This window comes from Camelina sativa, chromosome 14 (genome assembly GCF_000633955.1).
Source record: "Camelina sativa cultivar DH55 chromosome 14, Cs, whole genome shotgun sequence".
NCBI classification, from domain to species: Eukaryota; Viridiplantae; Streptophyta; class Magnoliopsida; order Brassicales; family Brassicaceae; genus Camelina; species Camelina sativa.
Window position 1 is genome coordinate 9,094,718 of NC_025698.1, and position 19,859 is coordinate 9,114,576.

The window sequence follows — 19,859 nt, forward strand, 5'->3', positions numbered from 1 at the left end:
GACACTAATATCTTCGAACTACAAAATGTTCACTGAATCACTGTATTTGGTTAACTGTGAAAAGGGTTTAAAAAAAACTTATAAAAAGAATTGAGGGGAATTCTTTTAGAAAATAAAAGTATAGTGTGCTATTTGAAAACAAATAGAAGAAGAGGGGTATAGTTGAAACTTTAGGTAACAGAAATGAAGTAAAAATATAAAAAGAGAGCAAAAAAAAAAAGTTGAGACCTTTAGAATTGGCAGCAGCCTCCGTGTGGTGTGACCAATATGCTTGGAGAGTAGAAGAAGAGGCTTCTTCTCTCAGTTTCGACGGCAACGTGATCAAGAAGACGAACTCGTTGGCGCCTCTATTTATTTTCAATTACCACCTGACGAAATTTTTGAAACCATAATACCTAAACACAAGTCAACGCCACCGCTTGTTCAGGTGACTTTTGTATTCTATTGATCTCGTTTATTTATGATTCAATTGGTTCAAAAAATCTCAGCTTCGATGGGTTCCCTACTTATAATCATCGTACGAAGATTTCTTGGTTTCGTTTCTCTCCGATGGGAGATGGGTTTTTCTGTTTTTGTTTTGTTTACTGGGTTTAACGCGTTTGCTCGAGATTTTAGCTCAAATTTGATAAATTATAAAACCTTTGAGCGTTAGTGGGATTCTAATGTGAATTATATGTCGAAAAGAGAGTCCTTTGGTGATGTAATTTGGGCATTTGGTTAGAATTGAATGTTCTCTAACTGGGGGATGCAGGGGAAGTATAGAGCTTTCTGTAAATTTTTCTTGGGAAGTTACTCATTTTCAAGTGTGTTATGGTTCATTTGTGAGTATACAATAAATTTGGAGGATTTAAGTTGTTGGGAAGAAGCTAGTTGTTGTAGTAATGTACAAAGGTTGGAGAAGAGCTAAATTGGGTATGTTTCTAATGCGTTCTTCCACAATTCATGGATTGGTTGTATGCTTGGAAACCGTCTTTTATGCATTATGCTTGATGATCATGGCCTGTGAGTTTATCTGAATCTGTGGTTTTCATTTGTTTTTGTTTTAACTGCAGAGAAATGATACGCGCAAAGCACATTAGTAACCTTTCGAGTACAGCAAGATCCTTTTTCCTTAATGGATCGAGACCAGTAGCCGATGGGAATTCGTGTGCATACACGGACGATGAAACTTGTGTCTCGAGACGTCAGCAACTTAGGAACGATGCTGCACAGACTGAAAAACGACCACCCGGTATTCTCCCTAAGCCTTCAGTAGTGGGATGTATATTACCAGGAGGAGAGGTAACTAAACCGGTGGTTCCAAAGAAGGTTGATGATTTTGGTCGGCCATCTCTGTTGCCTCAGCATGTTTCTTCTTCCCCTGCTTTGCCTCTTAAATCACATTCCGTTAGTTATGCATCAACCATCGTTGGAAAGGAGGAAGGTAAAGCTTCTTCAGAACCTATTGGCGATCAGATTTTCAAGGCTGGTGTTGTTGCGGTAAACTTTTTGTCAGATTTAGCGAATTGCAAGATTCCTTCCACTGATGGAGGAGGTGAAGTATTTGGTTTCTCGAAAAGCTGTATGGTTGATCCAACTCGGCCTCTTTCAAGTGTTAAGTCGTCGAATGTGAAAGCTATAAGAAGAGAGCACTTTGCCAAAGTTTACCCTAGATCAGCTGCTAAAGAGTCATCAGTGGGTAAAATTAGAAATTCTAGTAGCAACGTCCGAGGGGCTAAGGAAGCTGAAAGAACTGGATTTGTTAAAGGATTCAAACAAGTTTCAAATTCTGGAGTAGGGAAGTCGTTACCCACAACAAATAACACATATGGCAAGAGAACAAGCGTGTTGCAGAGACCCAATATTGATTCAAACAGGTTTGTTCCAAATGGTTTCAGTAATACTTCAATGGAAATGGTGAAAGGGCCTCCAGGGACTGCTCTGACATCAAGGCAGTATTGTAACTCTGGGTACATTGTGGAAAATGTTTCCAGTGTTTTGAGAAGATTCAGGTGGGGCCCTGCTGCTGAAGAGGCCCTTCAAAATCTCGATTTGAGGATAGATGCATACCAAGCAAACCAAGTTCTTAAGCAGATGAATGACTACGGAAATGCTCTTGGTTTCTTCTACTGGTTAAAAAGGCAACCTGGGTTTAAGCATGATGGGCATACTTATACCACTATGGTGGGTAATCTTGGTCGTGCTAAGCAATTTGGTGCCATAAACAAGCTCCTCGATGAGATGGTCAGAGATGGATGTCAGCCAAACACAGTTACATATAACCGACTTATCCACAGTTATGGCCGCGCCAATTACCTGAACGAAGCTATGAATGTGTTCAATCAAATGCAAGAGACTGGATGCAAACCTGACCGGGTAACTTACTGTACACTGATAGACATTCATGCTAAAGCTGGATTTCTCGACATTGCCATGGATATGTACCAGAGAATGCAAGCAGGAGGTCTTTCTCCTGATACTTTCACTTACAGTGTCATAATCAATTGTCTTGGAAAAGCTGGACATTTACCCGCTGCACACAGGCTCTTTTGTGAGATGGTTGATCAGGGTTGTACCCCTAACTTGGTCACATATAACATCATGATAGACTTGCATGCCAAAGCGAGAAACTATCAGAGCGCGTTGAAACTTTACCGTGACATGCAAAATGCTGGATTTGAGCCTGACAAAGTGACTTATAGCATTGTGATGGAGGTGCTTGGACACTGTGGATATCTCGAGGAAGCAGAGGCTGTTTTCACCGAGATGCAGCAGAAGAACTGGATTCCGGATGAGCCAGTTTATGGTCTTTTGGTGGATTTGTGGGGAAAAGCTGGTAATGTGGAAAAGGCATGGCAATGGTATCAGGCAATGCTTCATGCTGGTCTGCTACCTAATGTTCCTACATGCAATTCCCTTCTTAGTACTTTCCTTAGGGTTAACAAGATAGCTGAAGCTTATGAGTTATTACAAAACATGCTGGGGCTTGGTCTACGCCCATCTTTGCAGACATACACGTTACTCTTGAGTTCTTGCACAGATGGTCGGTCAAAACTCGACATGGGTTTCTGTGGCCAGCTGATGGCAAACACGGGTCATCCGGCACACATGTTTCTCCTCAAAATGCCAGCTGCAGGTCCGGATGGCCAAAATGTGCGCAACCATGCGAACAACTTCCTGAATCTGATGCACAGCGAGGACAGAGAGAGCAAGCGAGGACTTGTGGACGCGGTGGTTGACTTTCTACACAAGTCCGGGCAAAAAGAAGAGGCGGGATCTGTTTGGGAAGTTGCTGCACAAAAGAATGTGTTTCCTGATGCATTAAGGGAGAAAAGCTGCAGCTACTGGCTTATCAATCTCCATGTAATGTCAGAGGGAACTGCAGTCACTGCTCTGTCTAGGACGCTTGCTTGGTTCCGTAAGCAGATGTTAGTCTCTGGAACTTGCCCTTCCCGGATTGATATAGTAACTGGTTGGGGAAGACGTAGTAGAGTCACCGGTACCTCGATGGTGAGACAAGCAGTTGAAGAGCTCCTCAACATCTTTGGTTCACCGTTTTTCACGGAGAGTGGAAACTCAGGTTGTTTCGTTGGGTGTGGAGAGTCTCTCAACAAATGGCTGCTTCAGTCTCATGTTGAGAGGATGCATTTGCTGTGAGTTTTTGTATCACATTTAGGCTTTTTATTTTTTTTATTTTCTTTTGGTCGATTGCATCTTATGAATTGTTTAGTTTGTAAGTCATAAGTTAAGGTTAGAGGCTTAGAGCTAGACATGGAGTTTCTCTCCATTCTTTTGTCCTCTGCTATTCAGTTGTATCTTCCTCGCAATAATCTGAGATGACTTGGAATCAATTGTGGTAAACATTCATCTAGATTTCATAATATGTCGAATATTTTTTCCATACAAAATCAAATTCTTTCAAAAAGAAGAGAAAATTGTTATAGACTTGTAGATGTACAAGAGAAAAACAAGGAAAATTGGATAAGGGACTAGAAAAGTCTTGTGTTGTAGGAGGCACAAGAAGAGCACTTGTGATAGAGCCAATGGTAAGGAGCATTTCCTTTTCTCCCACAATCATTACACAGTATTACCTGCACCCAATCATCCATATGCTTAAGTTAAAAATGGAACTGATATTTTGCATATGTATGAGTGTGAGAGAGAGATGAACCTGAGTTTGGTTTAAGTATTCATCTGGCATCTTTTGTTCTGCGAGCAGTGCGTCTAACATTCTAAAGTAAACCTGTGAGTAATAATTCATTGATTAGTGTGAATCACCTTAATAATGCTTGAGCATTGTTATTCGTCACTATAAATGGCCAGATAAGAACTAAGAGCACACTATGGTGTCACTTTTCTTGTTCGTGGAGAAACACTATGTTTTGAGTTTTTTCTTTTTCTTTTCAGGAGCATTTTGATGCCATTTGCTATCTTTTATGCGACTATGTTTAGTAATTGTTCAACGAGAGAAACAGAATTTTGGTGTATCTAACCTGCATATCCCCTAGTGATTTGCTGCAGATAGGGCATGTGTAATGCGAACATGTGTACTCCTACAACCAGAAACAACACACTTTCCTAAGTAATATGTTTCAGGTTTTTAATAATTGCCATATAACATATTGACAGATGAGTTAAGGACCTGAAAGCAGGTCGAATGCATCACGTGACCGCATGGAAGAGCCTTTACGGGAGAATTTGAGGTAAATATGTATTCATGGCAAATCGGACAGTTATCTTCTAAGCACTTTTCTCTGCATACATGTTCTACTAAGGTTCGAGACATACAAGCATTGCATTTCATGCAATGGAAGTAGTCAATGCTTAGTCCTTTTCCTAGCCTGCAGAGATTGCAGTAGGGACAATGATAGATTTCCCTGCAAAGTAAACCTTTAATTCGTCAGAAACTATTAACCATGTTATCAAGTCTATCAGAAACAAATTGCATTTAGATATGATTTCTACTGAGGTTGGGACCTTTTGGAACCATAGAAGACTTTAGCAAGAAAGAGTTAACTGTCATTTATCAACACTAGTTCTCCAGATTCAGCATTTCATATTCGAAGCTATATATCTACAACATCCACATCCTATATAAAATTATCACAATGCAATTTTAACTTACACTGCACCAAATTAAGCAGTAGAAGCTTTACCTATCATCGTCAAACAGCTTGCAGATTTTGCAGTAATATTTTCCCATTGACGAATTACATGAAGTATTTGAGCAACTCGCACCTACTGGCTGAATTATCAGGCACTTCATGCACATCATCTTTGTAACTTGTTTCCTGCACACAAGTATATTGAACAAAATTAGAGACAAATGAAGGTGCAGCAAGATTAATGATGTTTGGTACATGGAATTAGAAGCAACATACCTATCCAATAAGTGATCAACCTCTTCATCATGGCATCGTATACAGGTGAAGAGCTGGTTGCAACAAGGAGCAAGAAGCTTGCAATTCCTTTTGTAGTGTTTGCAGCCAAAGATCAGTTTGTGAGAATCTCGATAAGATGGATGCTGACCAGGAACTGCGTCCCNGAGTCTTTTGGTGATGTAATTTGGGCATTTGGTTAGAATTGGATGTTCTCTAACTGGGGGATGCAGGGGAAGTATAGAGTTTTCTGTAATTTTTTCTCGGGAAGTTACTCATTTCGAAGTGTTATATGGTTCATTTGTGAGTATACAAAAAGTTGGAGAATTTTAAGTTGTTGGGAAGAAGCTAGTTGTTGTAGTAATGTACAAAGTTTGGAGAAGAGCTAAATTGGGTATGTTTCTAATGCGTTCTTCTTACAATTCATGGATTGGTTGTATGCTTGGAAACCGTCTTTTATGCAGTAATAATTGATGATCATGTCCTGTGAGTTTATCTGAATCTGTGGTTTTCATTTGTTTTTGTTTTAACTGCAGAGAAATGATACGCGCAAAGCACATTAGTAACCTTTCGAGTACAGCAAGATCCTTTTTCCTTAATGGATCGAGACCAGTAGCCGATGGGAATTCGTGTGCATACACGGACGATGAAACTTGTGTCTCGAGACGTCAGCAACTTAGGAACGATGCTGCACAGACTGAAAAACGACCACCCGGTATTCTCCCTAAGCCTTCAGTAGTGGGATGTATATTACCAGGAGGAGAGGTAACTAAACCGGTGGTTCCAAAGAAGGTTGATGATTTTGGTCGGCCATCTCTGTTGCCTCAGCGTGTTTCTTCTTCCCCTGCTTTGCCTCTTAAATCACATTCCGTTAGTTATGCATCAACCATCGTTGGAAAGGAGGAAGGTAAAGCTTCTTCAGAACCTATTGGCGATCAGATTTTCAAGGCAGGTGTTGTTGCGGTAAACTTTTTGTCAGATTTAGCGAATTGCAAGATTCCTTCCACTGATGGAGGAGGTGAAGTATTTGGTTTCTCGAAAAGCTGTATGGTTGATCCAACTCGGCCTCTTTCAAGTGTTAAGTCGTCGAATGTGAAAGCTATAAGAAGAGAGCACTTTGCCAAAGTTTACCCTAGATCAGCTGCTAAAGAGTCATCAGTGGGTAAAATTAGAAATTCTAGTAGCAACGTCCGAGGGGCTAAGGAAGCTGAAAGAACTGGATTTGTTAAAGGATTCAAACAAGTTTCAAATTCTGGAGTAGGGAAGTCGTTACCCACAACAAATAACACATATGGCAAGAGAACAAGCGTGTTGCAGAGACCCAATATTGATTCAAACAGGTTTGTTCCAAATGGTTTCAGTAATACTTCAATGGAAATGGTGAAAGGGCCTCCAGGGACTGCTCTGACATCAAGGCAGTATTGTAACTCTGGGTACATTGTGGAAAATGTTTCCAGTGTTTTGAGAAGATTCAGGTGGGGCCCTGCTGCTGAAGAGGCACTTCGAAATCTCGATTTGAGGATAGATGCATACCAAGCAAACCAAGTTCTTAAGCAGATGAATGACTACGGAAATGCTCTTGGTTTCTTCTACTGGTTAAAAAGGCAACCTGGGTTTAAGCATGATGGGCATACTTATACCACTATGGTGGGTAATCTTGGTCGTGCTAAGCAATTTGGTGCCATAAACAAGCTCCTCGATGAGATGGTCAGAGATGGATGTCAGCCAAACACAGTTACATATAACCGACTTATCCACAGTTATGGCCGCGCCAATTACCTGAACGAAGCTATGAATGTGTTCAATCAAATGCAAGAGACTGGATGCAAACCTGACCGGGTAACTTACTGTACACTGATAGACATTCATGCTAAAGCTGGATTTCTCGACATTGCCATGGATATGTACCAGAGAATGCAAGCAGGAGGTCTTTCTCCTGATACTTTCACTTACAGTGTCATAATCAATTGTCTTGGAAAAGCTGGACATTTACCCGCTGCACACAGGCTCTTTTGTGAGATGGTTGATCAGGGTTGTACCCCTAACTTGGTCACATATAACATCATGATAGACTTGCATGCCAAAGCGAGAAACTATCAGAGCGCGTTGAAACTTTACCGTGACATGCAAAATGCTGGATTTGAGCCTGACAAAGTGACTTATAGCATTGTGATGGAGGTGCTTGGACACTGTGGATATCTCGAGGAAGCAGAGGCTGTTTTCACCGAGATGCAGCAGAAGAACTGGATTCCGGATGAGCCAGTTTATGGTCTTTTGGTGGATTTGTGGGGAAAAGCTGGTAATGTGGAAAAGGCATGGCAATGGTATCAGGCAATGCTTCATGCTGGTCTGCTACCTAATGTTCCTACATGCAATTCCCTTCTTAGTACTTTCCTTAGGGTTAACAAGATAGCTGAAGCTTATGAGTTATTACAAAACATGCTGGGGCTTGGTCTACGCCCATCTTTGCAGACATACACGTTACTCTTGAGTTCTTGCACAGATGGTCGGTCAAAACTCGACATGGGTTTCTGTGGCCAGCTGATGGCAAACACGGGTCATCCGGCACACATGTTTCTCCTCAAAATGCCAGCTGCAGGTCCGGATGGCCAAAATGTGCGCAACCATGCGAACAACTTCCTGAATCTGATGCACAGCGAGGACAGAGAGAGCAAGCGAGGACTTGTGGACGCGGTGGTTGACTTTCTACACAAGTCCGGGCAAAAAGAAGAGGCGGGATCTGTTTGGGAAGTTGCTGCACAAAAGAATGTGTTTCCTGATGCATTAAGGGAGAAAAGCTGCAGCTACTGGCTTATCAATCTCCATGTAATGTCAGAGGGAACTGCAGTCACTGCTCTGTCTAGGACGCTTGCTTGGTTCCGTAAGCAGATGTTAGTCTCTGGAACTTGCCCTTCCCGGATTGATATAGTAACTGGTTGGGGAAGACGTAGTAGAGTCACCGGTACCTCGATGGTGAGACAAGCAGTTGAAGAGCTCCTCAACATCTTTGGTTCACCGTTTTTCACGGAGAGTGGAAACTCAGGTTGTTTCGTTGGGTGTGGAGAGTCTCTCAACAAATGGCTGCTTCAGTCTCATGTTGAGAGGATGCATTTGCTGTGAGTTTTTGTATCACATTTAGGCTTTTTATTTTTTTTATTTTCTTTTGGTCGATTGCATCTTATGAATTGTTTAGTTTGTAAGTCATAAGTTAAGGTTAGAGGCTTAGAGCTAGACATGGAGTTTCTCTCCATTCTTTTGTCCTCTGCTATTCAGTTGTATCTTCCTCGCAATAATCTGAGATGACTTGGAATCAATTGTGGTAAACATTCATCTAGATTTCATAATATGTCGAATATTTTTTCCATACAAAATCAAATTCTTTCAAAAAGAAGAGAAAATTGTTATAGACTTGTAGATGTACAAGAGAAAAACAAGGAAAATTGGATAAGGGACTAGAAAAGTCTTGTGTTGTAGGAGGCACAAGAAGAGCACTTGTGATAGAGCCAATGGTAAGGAGCATTTCCTTTTCTCCCACAATCATTACACAGTATTACCTGCACCCAATCATCCATATGCTTAAGTTAAAAATGGAACTGATATTTTGCATATGTATGAGTGTGAGAGAGAGATGAACCTGAGTTTGGTTTAAGTATTCATCTGGCATCTTTTGTTCTGCGAGCAGTGCGTCTAACATTCTAAAGTAAACCTGTGAGTAATAATTCATTGATTAGTGTGAATCACCTTAATAATGCTTGAGCATTGTTATTCGTCACTATAAATGGCCAGATAAGAACTAAGAGCACACTATGGTGTCACTTTTCTTGTTCGTGGAGAAACACTATGTTTTGAGTTTTTTCTTTTTCTTTTCAGGAGCATTTTGATGCCATTTGCTATCTTTTATGCGACTATGTTTAGTAATTGTTCAACGAGAGAAACAGAATTTTGGTGTATCTAACCTGCATATCCCCTAGTGATTTGCTGCAGATAGGGCATGTGTAATGCGAACATGTGTACTCCTACAACCAGAAACAACACACTTTCCTAAGTAATATGTTTCAGGTTTTTAATAATTGCCATATAACATATTGACAGATGAGTTAAGGACCTGAAAGCAGGTCGAATGCATCACGTGACCGCATGGAAGAGCCTTTACGGGAGAATTTGAGGTAAATATGTATTCATGGCAAATCGGACAGTTATCTTCTAAGCACTTTTCTCTGCATACATGTTCTACTAAGGTTCGAGACATACAAGCATTGCATTTCATGCAATGGAAGTAGTCAATGCTTAGTCCTTTTCCTAGCCTGCAGAGATTGCAGTAGGGACAATGATAGATTTCCCTGCAAAGTAAACCTTTAATTCGTCAGAAACTATTAACCATGTTATCAAGTCTATCAGAAACAAATTGCATTTAGATATGATTTCTACTGAGGTTGGGACCTTTTGGAACCATAGAAGACTTTAGCAAGAAGGAGTTAACTGTCATTTATCAACACTAGTTCTCCAGATTCAGCATTTCATATTCGAAGCTATATATCTACAACATCCACATCCTATATAAAATCATCACAATGCAATTTTTACTTACACTGCACCAAATTAAGCAGTAGAAGCTTTACCTATCATCGTCAAATAGCTTGCAGATTTTGCAGTAATATTTTCCCATTGACGAATTACATGAAGTATTTGAGCAACTCGCACCTACTGGCTGAATTATCAGGCACTTCATGCACATCATCTTTGTAACTTGTTTCCTGCACACAAGTATATTGAACAAAATTAGAGACAAATGAAGGTGCAGCAAGATTAATGATGTTTGGTACATGGAATTAGAAGCAACATACCTATCCAATAAGTGATCAACCTCTTCATCATGGCATCGTATACAGGTGAAGAGCTGGTTGCAACAAGGAGCAAGAAGCTTGCAATTCCTTTTGTAGTGTTTGCAGCCAAAGATCAGTTTGTGAGAATCTCGATAAGATGGATGCTGACCAGGAACTGCGTCCCTATTGCTTGCGAGAATGGATGGTTCAAGATTATATATCCGTTGTGTGGCAATCCAACGACTGAAAAATTACAGAACCTAGTGTAAGTCACAACAAAGAACATAGAAAATGGGTTATTTAAGAATGATTCTTGCATAATTTACTCAACGAAGAGTTATTATAGAGAGTTTTTTTCTTCTTTTTCTAAACACATACTCATACATATGTCTACTTTGGACATACAATTCTCTTACAAAAAAAGTTGGGATTGCAAAGCTTACCTCATTAACAAGTTCTGGATGATATATGATTTCTTCTGAGGATCCAAGGAAGAGTCACGAGATATTCTTCTAATTGTAGCCTCCACATCCTCTTGACTCATTGATAATAGGCACTCATATTTACTGTCTTGACCAGAAGATTTCTGAGACATTTGGAAAGCTTGAGCAGAGTTTCTGAACTCACAGTTGCTTTCAGTTTGTTCTCTGTACTTCGTTTGGTCAGCACCTAAACGCACCTTTTTACTTTCTGAGATTTCCCTATGATTTTTCTCTTTGTTGCCAAATTCTACCTTGTTATTGGGAGCAATCTTTCCAAGTGGCTTATTCATGATACACTTTGAATCTGTCTCTACAAAGTCCCGAGGTTTGCTGCAAATGCTCCTCCTATCCTCATCAGCCGCTCCTTCAAAGAGATAGTTCCAGACAACTTCTAGAGGATCTGAATCCTCAGATGGGTTCTTATTTGTTACCCCAGTTTCTTCTCCTGTAACATTACAACTGTACCATTCTNCGTCTAACATTCTAAAGTAAACCTGTGAGTAATAATTCATTGATTAGTGTGAATCACCTTAATAATGCTTGAGCATTGTTATTCGTCACTATAAATGGCCAGATAAGAACTAAGAGCACACTATGGTGTCACTTTTCTTGTTCGTGGAGAAACACTATGTTTTGAGTTTTTTCTTTTTCTTTTCAGGAGCATTTTGATGCCATTTGCTATCTTTTATGCGACTATGTTTAGTAATTGTTCAACGAGAGAAACAGAATTTTGGTGTATCTAACCTGCATATCCCCTAGTGATTTGCTGCAGATAGGGCATGTGTAATGCGAACATGTGTACTCCTACAACCAGAAACAACACACTTTCCTAAGTAATATGTTTCAGGTTTTTAATAATTGCCATATAACATATTGACAGATGAGTTAAGGACCTGAAAGCAGGTCGAATGCATCACGTGACCGCATGGAAGAGCCTTTACGGGAGAATTTGAGGTAAATATGTATTCATGGCAAATCGGACAGTTATCTTCTAAGCACTTTTCTCTGCATACATGTTCTACTAAGGTTCGAGACATACAAGCATTGCATTTCATGCAATGGAAGTAGTCAATGCTTAGTCCTTTTCCTAGCCTGCAGAGATTGCAGTAGGGACAATGATAGATTTCCCTGCAAAGTAAACCTTTAATTCGTCAGAAACTATTAACCATGTTATCAAGTCTATCAGAAACAAATTGCATTTAGATATGATTTCTACTAAGGTTGGGACCTTTTGGAACCATAGAAGACTTTAGCAAGAAAGAGTTAACTGTCATTTATCAACACTAGTCATCCAGATTCAGCATTTCATATTCGAAGCTATATATCTACAACATCCACATCCTATATAAAATTATCACAATGCAATTTTAACTTACACTGCACCAAATTAAGCAGTAGAAGCTTTACCTATCATCGTCAAACAGCTTGCAGATTTTGCAGTAATATTTTCCCATTGACGAATTACATGAAATATTTGAGCAACTCGCACCTACTGGCTGAATTATCAGGCACTTCATGCACATCATCTTTGTAATTTGTTTCCTGCACACAAGTATATTGAACAAAATTAGAGACAAATGAAGGTGCAGCAAGATTAATGATGTTTGGTACATGGAATTAGAAGCAACATACCTATCCAATAAGTGATCAACCTCTTCATCATGGCATCGTATACAGGTGAAGAACTGGTTGCAACAAGGAGCAAGAAGCTTGCAATTCCTTTTGTAGTGTTTGCAGCCAAAGATCATTTTGTGAGAATCTCGATAAGATGGATGCTGACCAGGAACTGCGTCCATATTGCTTGCGAGAATGGATGGTTCAAGATTATATATCCGTTGTGTGGCAATCCAACGACTGAAAAATTACAGAACCTAGTGTAAGTCACGACAAATAACATAGAAAATGGGTTATTTAAGAATGATTCTTGCATAATTTACTCAACGAAGAGTAATTATAGGGAGTTTTTTTTCTTCTTTTTCTAAACACATACTCATACATATGTCTACTTTGGACATACTATAAGATGACAAAAATATTTTCTCTTACAAAAAAAGTTGGGATTGCAAAGCTTACCTCATTAACAAGTTCTGGATGATATATGATTTCTTCTGAGGATCCAAGGAAGAGTCACGAGATATTCTTCTAATTGTAGCCTCCACATCCTCTTGACTCATTGATAATAGGCACTCATATTTACTGTCTTGACCAGAAGATTTCTGAGACATTTGGAAAGCTTGAGCAGAGTTTCTGAACTCACAGTTGCTTTCAGTTTGTTCTCTGTACTTCGTTTGGTCAGCACCTAAACGCACCTTTTTACTTTCTGAGATTTCCCTATGATTTTTCTCTTTGTTGCCAAATTCTACCTTGTTATTGGGAGCAATCTTTCCAAGTGGCTTATTCATGATACACTTTGAATCTGTCTCTACAAAGTCCCGAGGTTTGCTGCAAATGCTCCTCCTATCCTCATCAGCCGCTCCTTCAAAGAGATAGTTCCAGACAACTTCTAGAGGATCTGAATCCTCAGATGGGTTCTTATTTGTTACCCCAGTTTCTTCTCCTGTAACATTACAACTGTACCATTCTGTTAGCCATTCACCAAACATAGTCTTCCTTGTTGCTTGACGCCACAAGGACATCACAGCATGTTGTTCATCAGGGATCAAAGATTCCATTAACCAGGGAATCATATCTTGCAATATTTCTCCACTTATTCTTCCAAGCATGCATGCTATGATCTTTTCTTGTTCTTCAATAGTGAAGCAGCTTCTGAATAAACACCAAAGCTCAGTTTCTTCACGGTGGAGATGCTCAGACAATAGCTTATGAATGGACTTGCATATATCCTGGAGACTCATACACAACTTCTCATACTTGACATTCCCACGTTCCAGTACTACCATGTTCAGTTCTGCCATCTCATTCAAAAGGAATGATACTTTATTGAGGTGTTCAACTTCCAGTTCGTGGTCAATACTGTATGACTGACTAATGTTTTGTAGCTTACCCTTGGCCTCCAAGGCTGGAAATGCAATCTCATCCTCTGCATCTGAATGTATCTGATACAAGAACTTTATAAGATGAAACCGCTGATGAAACTCTCCAAGGAAGCTACAGTCTGTTGCCAGTCGAGCTGAGCCACATACAAGATAGTCTAGATCCTTCTTCATTGCCTTGTGAAATAAGAAAATCAGATCGATAGGTTTCAAGTCCATCATAGTTAACTGCTCGCCAATATTCTTGTCGCCAAAAATGTCAGGAAGATGTTGAAGAGGCCTGAGCTTTCCTTGGATAAGTATTTGCTGATTCATCGCACTCGAGTAAGGTGTCTCATTCATGTAACCAGCTGGTGGATCGATTGGTTGGAAACAGGTTGAAGACTTATTTTTAAGCAAATAAGGATCGGATCCTTTGCATAGTTGGTGTTGTGATTTCTGGCCGAAAGATCCAGAAGCTTCTTCATTGTGTTCCTCTTCAGAAGAACATCTCGGTTTGAACATAAAGGACAACTCATTCCAGAAACTCTCAACTGGTGTTTTGCCTGAATAACCGAAGCGAAACCATTGCAACAAGAGCTGCGCAAAAGGTTTATTGGGAAAAGAATCTTCAGAACTTAAGAAGTGAATGATTGACTGACATTTATCTTCTGGCAACTGAGCAGAAAACCACATTATGACACACTTCAGCAAACCAAGAGGCAGGACATGTAGGCTTCTGTATAGGAGCTGCCTCTGCATTTCAATGTTGCAGTTCTTGCTGATGATGGGAAATACCTGGACAACAATGAGTGAATACTTTGGATGTCATATGGAAACAAACAAGGCAATTAGAAGCTAAAGATAAACATTTTAAAGAGACTATCAATTTCTACTAGTTTCAATAATAGCCAAAGTATCAAAGTTTGATAAGAATATGAAACTGTTTACCTCTGTTTCCTCTAAAGAGAATTGCTTAGCTACTGTCAATATAAGGGATTCCAGTTTCTCCTGAAGCGTTATCACAAAATTTTCACTCCCTTTTCTAGTTTCAAGGTCTAGAGACTTCTTGAAGTCTTCCACATGGCCATCAATGGTGAATTGCTTTGAAGTGGAAGAGTGTTGCTGATCCACCATATCTTCAAACACTGGGTAAAAGAACTTCTTAAATGCATTGCTGCAATGAAGTATGTCACCAGTTTCTCAGAGAAAAGAGCAGAAAAAAAAAGAAGGAAACAGAACAAGTCCAAGAAACTACACACCATGTCAAAAAGAAGAAGAAAAAATCAAGTTCCCCAAATTTATTATTACCCATAAAAGATAAGGACATCAGCAAGGAAGTTTAGCCGAACCACTAGCACATTGAGATCCAACGAAAGGCTTGGAAATGTCAAGTGGTTTAATCCTTTTTGAATGTCTACCAAATCTCTTTTAATTGCATTATGCCAAAGCTGAACACCATGAATCAGAGTGTGTCCTGTATCTGAACTAGAAAAGGACATTTTACTCCACTGCCAAAAACGTTGAAACATCCCACTTGATGAACTTGTCTGAGCTAAGTTATTCATATTTTCAGACACTTCTACAGATTGCACTCCTTTCATGATCTTTGTAAGATCCACCAAAGACGATTGACTATCCTCAATGAGCCAAGAGTTTATAACCTTAAGAAATAGCTTAATTTTGTTACAATTGCAGAAAAATGAATATCCCAGAAACAGAACCACATCTCAGTACAGAATATATACCAGTTGCAAGGAGACATCCTTCGGGACAACTTCTTTCATACAATTCTCAACTTCAGATTTCTCCACGGGAGAGAGTAAAGACGTCATCCATGGGAAAACTTCTTCCAAAACCATCACCGGAACACTACAAATGAATTGCCATACTAGTGATGCCTGTTCTTCAAAGGAGAAGTTCTCAATCAACAAAGGAAACACCTGCATTACCAAGTATGTACTGGTCAGGCACCACAATATGATACAGGTAACAGAGAAATCTATTACGGTATACCTGACGCTCTTCTTTAAGCATATGTTGGCATATGGAAGATTGAATGGTGCCAATGCATAATACAACTTCACGAAGCACATCGGAAGTAGTGTTCCCTCTTTCCTCTTCAAGAACAGTTAGCCAGTGAAAAATGGAAGTGAAAAGATCATCTGTGGCATCATGTTCAAGCGAGTAATTAAAAACAATGTTCTTCACACGTGTGTCTAGCGCTGAAAANAGATGCTCAGACAATAGCTTATGAATGGACTTGCATATATCCTGGAGACTCATACACAACTTCTCATACTTGACATTCCCACGTTCCAGTACTACCATGTTCAGTTCTGCCATCTCATTCAAAAGGAATGATACTTTATTGAGGTGTTCAACTTCCAGTTCGTGGTCAATACTGTATGACTGACTAATGTTTTGTAGCTTACCCTTGGCCTCCAAGGCTGGAAATGCAATCTCATCCTCTGCATCTGAATGTATCTGATACAAGAACTTTATAAGATGAAACCGCTGATGAAACTCTCCAAGGAAGCTACAGTCTGTTGCCAGTCGAGCTGAGCCACATACAAGATAGTCTAGATCCTTCTTCATTGCCTTGTGAAATAAGAAAATCAGATCGATAGGTTTCAAGTCCATCATAGTTAACTGCTCGCCAATATTCTTGTCGCCAAAAATGTCAGGAAGATGTTGAAGAGGCCTGAGCTTTCCTTGGATAAGTATTTGCTGATTCATCGCACTCGAGTAAGGTGTCTCATTCATGTAACCAGCTGGTGGATCGATTGGTTGGAAACAGGTTGAAGACTTATTTTTAAGCAAATAAGGATCGGATCCTTTGCATAGTTGGTGTTGTGATTTCTGGCCGAAAGATCCAGAAGCTTCTTCATTGTGTTCCTCTTCAGAAGAACATCTCGGTTTGAACATAAAGGACAACTCATTCCAGAAACTCTCAACTGGTGTTTTGCCTGAATAACCGAAGCGAAACCATTGCAACAAGAGCTGCGCAAAAGGTTTATTGGGAAAAGAATCTTCAGAACTTAAGAAGTGAATGATTGACTGACATTTATCTTCTGGCAACTGAGCAGAAAACCACATTATGACACACTTCAGCAAACCAAGAGGCAGGACATGTAGGCTTCTGTATAGGAGCTGCCTCTGCATTTCAATGTTGCAGTTCTTGCTGATGATGGGAAATACCTGGACAACAATGAGTGAATACTTTGGATGTCATATGGAAACAAACAAGGCAATTAGAAGCTAAAGATAAACATTTTAAAGAGACTATCAATTTCTACTAGTTTCAATAATAGCCAAAGTATCAAAGTTTGATAAGAATATGAAACTGTTTACCTCTGTTTCCTCTAAAGAGAATTGCTTAGCTACTGTCAATATAAGGGATTCCAGTTTCTCCTGAAGCGTTATCACAAAATTTTCACTCCCTTTTCTAGTTTCAAGGTCTAGAGACTTCTTGAAGTCTTCCACATGGCCATCAATGGTGAATTGCTTTGAAGTGGAAGAGTGTTGCTGATCCACCATATCTTCAAACACTGGGTAAAAGAACTTCTTAAATGCATTGCTGCAATGAAGTATGTCACCAGTTTCTCAGAGAAAAGAGCAGAAAAAAAAAGAAGGAAACAGAACAAGTCCAAGAAACTACACACCATGTCAAAAAGAAGAAGAAAAAATCAAGTTCCCCAAATTTATTATTACCCATAAAAGATAAGGACATCAGCAAGGAAGTTTAGCCGAACCACTAGCACATTGAGATCCAACGAAAGGCTTGGAAATGTCAAGTGGTTTAATCCTTTTTGAATGTCTACCAAATCTCTTTTAATTGCATTATGCCAAAGCTGAACACCATGAATCAGAGTGTGTCCTGTATCTGAACTAGAAAAGGACATTTTACTCCACTGCCAAAAACGTTGAAACATCCCACTTGATGAACTTGTCTGAGCTAAGTTATTCATATTTTCAGACACTTCTACAGATTGCACTCCTTTCATGATCTTTGTAAGATCCACCAAAGACGATTGACTATCCTCAATGAGCCAAGAGTTTATAACCTTAAGAAATAGCTTAATTTTGTTACAATTGCAGAAAAATGAATATCCCAGAAACAGAACCACATCTCAGTACAGAATATATACCAGTTGCAAGGAGACATCCTTCGGGACAACTTCTTTCATACAATTCTCAACTTCAGATTTCTCCACGGGAGAGAGTAAAGACGTCATCCATGGGAAAACTTCTTCCAAAACCATCACCGGAACACTACAAATGAATTGCCATACTAGTGATGCCTGTTCTTCAAAGGAGAAGTTCTCAATCAACAAAGGAAACACCTGCATTACCAAGTATGTACTGGTCAGGCACCACAATATGATACAGGTAACAGAGAAATCTATTACGGTATACCTGACGCTCTTCTTTAAGCATATGTTGGCATATGGAAGATTGAATGGTGCCAATGCATAATACAACTTCACGAAGCACATCGGAAGTAGTGTTCCCTCTTTCCTCTTCAAGAACAGTTAGCCAGTGAAAAATGGAAGTGAAAAGATCATCTGTGGCATCATGTTCAAGCGAGTAATTAAAAACAATGTTCTTCACACGTGTGTCTAGCGCTGAAAAGATAACCTGCCAGAGTAAACAAACATTACATAACTGTGATGAAATCGGAACTATTCAAGTCTTTGATCATGTAAAAACTCTGTTCACTCACTCGTTGACTTTTTTAGCTGTAAGATGGTTTAATTTTTTTTCGTTTTGTTAATTCTGACTTTAAAAGACAAAACAAGAATTTAGTAAAACCACTATTCCATAAACAGCAAAGATGATATGATATGATGATAGCTTCGTGTGTCCTAATATGAATCATTAGTATAGTTTTGCTAAAGCATCCAATGTTTTACTAAAACGATTAGAACAAATAAATTGTGATTTTAGGCTAAGACTAGATCTAACCTCATCTTCAGCTGCGGAGTGATACTTATAAACAAGCTTTAGAAACTCAAACTTAGAGCGGAGCTCCAGCGCCAGATCAGAACCGGACCGTACCGTACCACCGGCCAGACACTGGAGCTCCGCTAGCTGCGCACGGAAAGCCTTGTGGAAATAAACAAACAAAAGAATGGGAGCATCGGACAAACGAGCATTAATAATCACCGCCGAAGCGGAGGAAGAAGAAGTCGACGCAATATCCGGCGGTATATCAACCTCCCGACGGTACTTGTCCGGCGGAAGTGGAAGAGGATTTCCGACTCCCATCCACCATGAACAGGTCGAGAGAAAAAAAAGAAGGAGAAAAGAAGAAGGAAACGCGTTGACGAGAAGAGAATGTAATTTAAAGGGTCGATCATCTTCGTCGTCGTCCTCGTCAAGCTCTCTCTCTTGCTGTGTAGATTGAAGATTTGTTAATTAATATTTTCTAGGGGTTTAGAGGTTTTTATTATATTACAAGTGATGATGATGGAGACGTTCTAATACGTAACAACCAAGAAGGCTTTTATCATACATTGGCGTTGGCGGGACTATTTATTTTTTCTTGTCCCATGTGATCCGCCATTTTCTCTTTATTGTCCTCTACCCTTATTATTTTTTTCGTTTTGTAGTTTTTATCTGCCACATAAACATTAATTTTTATTTGCCGACAAAAAAATTAATTATTATTTTAATTGTTTATAATACTTTTTTTTAAATTGTAAATTAATTAGAAAATACATCAATTTGTCAAACATAATACTCTCTCTTTCACAAACAGTTTGAGTTTGACATATTTCACACAAATTAATTTTCTTTTGAACTATACATATTTATGATCTAAATTCAATAAAAATAGCTTTGGATTTAAGGGTAAAAAAGAAAATTTAACATTAAAATTTAAAATACTCATTGGAAATATAAAATAATATTTTTTTGTAAAATAAAAAATTTCTTTAAAATGACACTCTATATAAAACAGAGTGAATATATTATATAACTCGTGTACTTACTAATTATCTTATTTCATAGTCTATGTGACATTAAATTTATTATTTGTGAATTTTTTTTATACTCTTTAGGTTTTATCGATCTTATTATGAATGTTGTTCAAGATTTTTCACATATCTTTTAAAGAAGATAATTCAATTTTTCTATTTTATCTCTATTAATATATTTTTATATAGTTTTTTTCATTGATCGATGTTAATGTAATAAAAATAAAACTGAATTTTTTAACTA

The 19,859-nt window shown here is 39.0% G+C and overlaps 3 protein-coding genes across 5 annotated transcripts; 2 read left to right on the forward strand and 1 right to left on the reverse strand.

Moving 5' to 3' along the window:
- Positions 235-3,862, forward strand: LOC104740589 (pentatricopeptide repeat-containing protein At1g18900). Of its 2 annotated transcripts, none has more exons than XM_010461235.2 (2): positions 235-427; positions 1,053-3,862. In XM_010461235.2, exon 2 carries the CDS (start codon positions 1,057-1,059, stop codon positions 3,634-3,636), a length of 2,580 nt encoding a protein of 859 aa, XP_010459537.1. In that variant the 5' UTR covers positions 235-427; positions 1,053-1,056; the 3' UTR covers positions 3,637-3,862. The 2 variants fall into 2 exon arrangements, with proteins under 2 accessions (XP_010459537.1, XP_010459538.1); XM_010461236.2 differs by lacking the exon at positions 235-427 and adding an exon at positions 474-912.
- On the reverse strand, positions 3,831-19,037 carry LOC104740590. 2 transcript variants are annotated; one of them, XM_010461239.2, is made up of 14 exons: positions 18,603-19,037; positions 18,054-18,275; positions 17,786-17,980; positions 17,349-17,701; positions 16,989-17,214; positions 15,870-16,835; positions 13,240-13,466; positions 10,624-11,127; positions 10,202-10,423; positions 9,977-10,111; positions 9,463-9,697; positions 9,314-9,373; positions 8,992-9,063; positions 8,672-8,911 (listed from the first exon to the last, which is right to left on the reverse strand). In XM_010461239.2, exons 1-14 carry the CDS (start codon positions 18,903-18,905, stop codon positions 8,810-8,812), a joined length of 3,822 nt encoding a protein of 1,273 aa, XP_010459541.1. In that variant the 5' UTR covers positions 18,906-19,037; the 3' UTR covers positions 8,672-8,809. The 2 variants fall into 2 exon arrangements, with proteins under 2 accessions (XP_019091561.1, XP_010459541.1); XM_019236016.1 differs by lacking the exons at positions 8,672-8,911; positions 8,992-9,063; positions 9,314-9,373; ... (8 more) ...; positions 18,054-18,275; positions 18,603-19,037 and adding exons at positions 3,831-4,070; positions 4,151-4,222; positions 4,473-4,532; ... (6 more) ...; positions 15,383-15,577; positions 15,651-15,859 and having other exon boundaries at positions 12,736-14,432.
- LOC104740591 (pentatricopeptide repeat-containing protein At1g18900-like) lies at positions 5,555-8,703 on the forward strand. Its single transcript, XM_010461240.2, has 2 exons — positions 5,555-5,751; positions 5,894-8,703. The coding sequence occupies exon 2, from the start codon at positions 5,898-5,900 to the stop codon at positions 8,475-8,477; it is 2,580 nt and encodes an 859-aa protein (XP_010459542.1). The 5' UTR covers positions 5,555-5,751; positions 5,894-5,897; the 3' UTR covers positions 8,478-8,703.

What these genes read in the sequence shown, in the direction of transcription:
- LOC104740589 (XM_010461235.2), top strand. Translation starts at nt 1,057, where the DNA reads ATGATACGCGCAAAGCACATTAGTAACCTTTCGAGTACAGCAAGATCC.
- LOC104740591 (XM_010461240.2), top strand. Translation starts at nt 5,898, where the DNA reads ATGATACGCGCAAAGCACATTAGTAACCTTTCGAGTACAGCAAGATCC.
- LOC104740590 (XM_010461239.2), bottom strand. Translation starts at nt 18,905, where the DNA reads ATGGGAGTCGGAAATCCTCTTCCACTTCCGCCGGACAAGTACCGTCGG. An exon ending in AGGATGTCTCCTTGCAACTG is followed by an intron (nt 17,702 to 17,785) that starts GTATATATTCTG and finishes CTATTTCTTAAG; the next exon opens with GTTATAAACTCTTGGCTCAT. An exon ending in AATCACTAGGGGATATGCAG is followed by an intron (nt 9,064 to 9,313) that starts GTTAGATACACC and finishes TATTACTCACAG; the next exon opens with GTTTACTTTAGAATGTTAGA.